Source organism: Orycteropus afer, unplaced genomic scaffold, assembly GCF_000298275.1.
Source record: "Orycteropus afer afer isolate SDZICR_OR568_19922 unplaced genomic scaffold, OryAfe1.0 scaffold00174, whole genome shotgun sequence".
NCBI classification, from domain to species: Eukaryota; Metazoa; Chordata; class Mammalia; order Tubulidentata; family Orycteropodidae; genus Orycteropus; species Orycteropus afer.
In genome coordinates this window covers 3,091,867-3,094,262 of record NW_006921761.1, presented here as the reverse complement: position 1 = coordinate 3,094,262, position 2,396 = coordinate 3,091,867, and the positions used below count along the sequence as shown (strand labels likewise).

General features: G+C 47.7%; 1 protein-coding gene across 1 annotated transcript in view; it reads left to right on the top strand.

The window, feature by feature from the left end:
* Positions 1–2,396, top strand: part of RECK (reversion inducing cysteine rich protein with kazal motifs) — a 101,754-nt gene that overhangs the window by 60,364 nt on the left and 38,994 nt on the right. Inside the window, exon 9 of the mRNA XM_007947004.2 lies at positions 1,237–1,504. Coding sequence (XP_007945195.1) covers positions 1,237–1,504 — 268 coding nt within the window. The remainder of the gene's footprint in view (positions 1–1,236; positions 1,505–2,396) is intronic.

Below are 2,396 nucleotides of genomic sequence, written 5' to 3'. Positions count from 1 at the left end.
GGAAGATGATGCATTGACACAGTGGCTGCAGCGATGGGCTCAGGTTCAGCAAGGGCTGTGAAGCTGGCACAGCACCAGGCAGGGTTTCCCTGTTGTACGTGGGGTCGCTGGGAGCCAGAGCTGACTTGGCAGCACTAACAACAATAACAACAAGACTCTGGATAGTCTGTGGTGTGGCTTTGTGGTGAAAGTCCGAGGGCGAGGCGTTTGCCACAAGACATCTTCGTTCGTTGTAAAGGACCTGTCTTCCCTGACGCTTTGGCTGCTCAGAAACGCTGCTGAAGTTAAGGACCAGTGCCCCTGAATGAGCAGAGAGCCATTGTAAGTGCAGAGTGGCAACCCTCTAACGCCTGTGCTGATACATTGGAATGTGGACAGACGTGCCTGAATGGGTCTCTTGAAAAGGAAAAGACAGAGAAAATGACTTCAAGGAAACTCTTCTGACTTCTGCGTTCAGGTCAAAAGTGTCCTTTACAGCAAATCAAAGGCAGAAATGCCACAGAAGTAAACTGTTCATCTTGGCAGCATCTGACATTATCTACAGTAAAACCTGCAAAAGCCGGAGTCCGAGTAAGACAGAAGCCTGTTGGAGAAAGAAAATGCTCTGATTTCCAGTGACGGAGAAACCGAAAAACCCACTGCCATTTGAGCCACGTGACAGGAAAGTGGTAAGGCTGCACCTTGCCAAAGGCAGAAACCTTGCAAGACTTGGAAAAACAAGGCAGTCCCTCTGGTTCCGGCTCTCACAGGTTTCACTATCATGACAGTTGTGTTTGATTAATTAACTTACACAGATTTATGAAAATTTATGCTGCCCGGTCATGTGATGGAATCTGCTATCTGTGGTGGTTGTTGCAGAAATTAGTTATCTCTTTCATATCAAGAACTTTTAGGCAGTTGTTTCTAGGAAGGACATAACTCCAACTTGTTCTGTACCACCTCTTCCAGGTGTATATCATACCTTGCAGGTAAGGACTTCGTAGGGCAGTCCGGGGCTAGGGATCCCATGACTGGGGACAGTGATGCCTTCTGGAAACATACTGCACCCACCTTGAGCTCCTCGTCGGCTTGCTGCACTGCACGGTATGACGAGAGAACTCGTAGGTGCCGTGTGCAGCACATACTAACATCAAGCCTCAGGAGTGGCGGTTGCTGGTCTGCCCACCCTGTTCTTTTTTTCTGAGCAGTGCATGAGATCGACCAGCTGACTGAGGCCCTCCCATTCTGAACACACAGGTTTGTATTGCTGTGACAGAGCGGAGGACCATGCCTGCCAGAGTGCCTGCAAGAGGATCCTGATGTCTAAGAAGACAGAAATGGAGATCGTAGACGGCCTCATCGAGGGCTGTAAGAAACAGCCCTTGCCTCAAGATCCCCTTTGGCTCTGTTTTCTTCAAGGCTCACTGTCTCGTCACCCTGGGGTCACTGCACACCCTCCTCCCTCCACAGGCCTGGATGGGGCTAAATTGCATTGTTGTTCTAAAGCCAACACTTCAACGTGTAGGTCAGTATCTCATTTTCCTTTGTCAAAACCAGTAGAAATAGCGTTTTAATGAGTGATGTTAATCCTAGAGACTATGTTATATTCTTGCATTGTGTAGGCTTAGTGTTTAAAAGACAGTAGATCTTATTTCATTCTTTCATTCAGGAAATACATTTATGCCCAATATTGTCCTTATAAACTGAAAGAGCACCGCATGTTGGGGTGTGAGAGTCTGGGTAGGACTATGTGAACTCTTCCCTCAAGGAGACCATAAAGTAAGCTTCCATGGAGAAGGTGTCTTGATCTGACATTTAAGAGATACCCTTTTTATTAAGTTAGCAAATCTTGATCTTAATCATCTTTTTATTGTATTGATGCTCAGCCTGTGGCTGCATTCATACCCAGCGTTAGGCAGCAGCGTATCATCCATTCGAGTGCCGCCCTGAGAGGTAAAAGATGGGCAACAGACGTGGGAGGGAGGGAGCGTGACCCAGCGACATCTAGCATCCTGGGAGCACAGGTGGGATAGGAGTTTGCTTTATTAGAGCTGTTTTGGGTGAGAAGGACCACATGTTGCTAGGATATCCTGAAATGAATTTGATGTACCAGGATTCAGACAGTCTTTCCTGTGGCTTCTAAACTGGATGCACCTTTAGCCCCTCTGGGGCAAGGGGGTTGAGGGGACCGCACGTAGACTAGGCCATCAGACTTTACCAAAGATGTGAAAATCTAGAGAAGATTAACAGCGAGACAGAAAGGGAGGTTCAGTTGACCCTGTGAGAACAGAGTGAGATTGCTGATGGTATTTATAAGGAGCTCTGGTGGCGTAGTGCCTAAGACATCTGACTGCTAACCAGAATGTTGGTGGTTCAAACCCACCAGCCTCTCTGCAGAAGGAAGACTGGGCAATCTA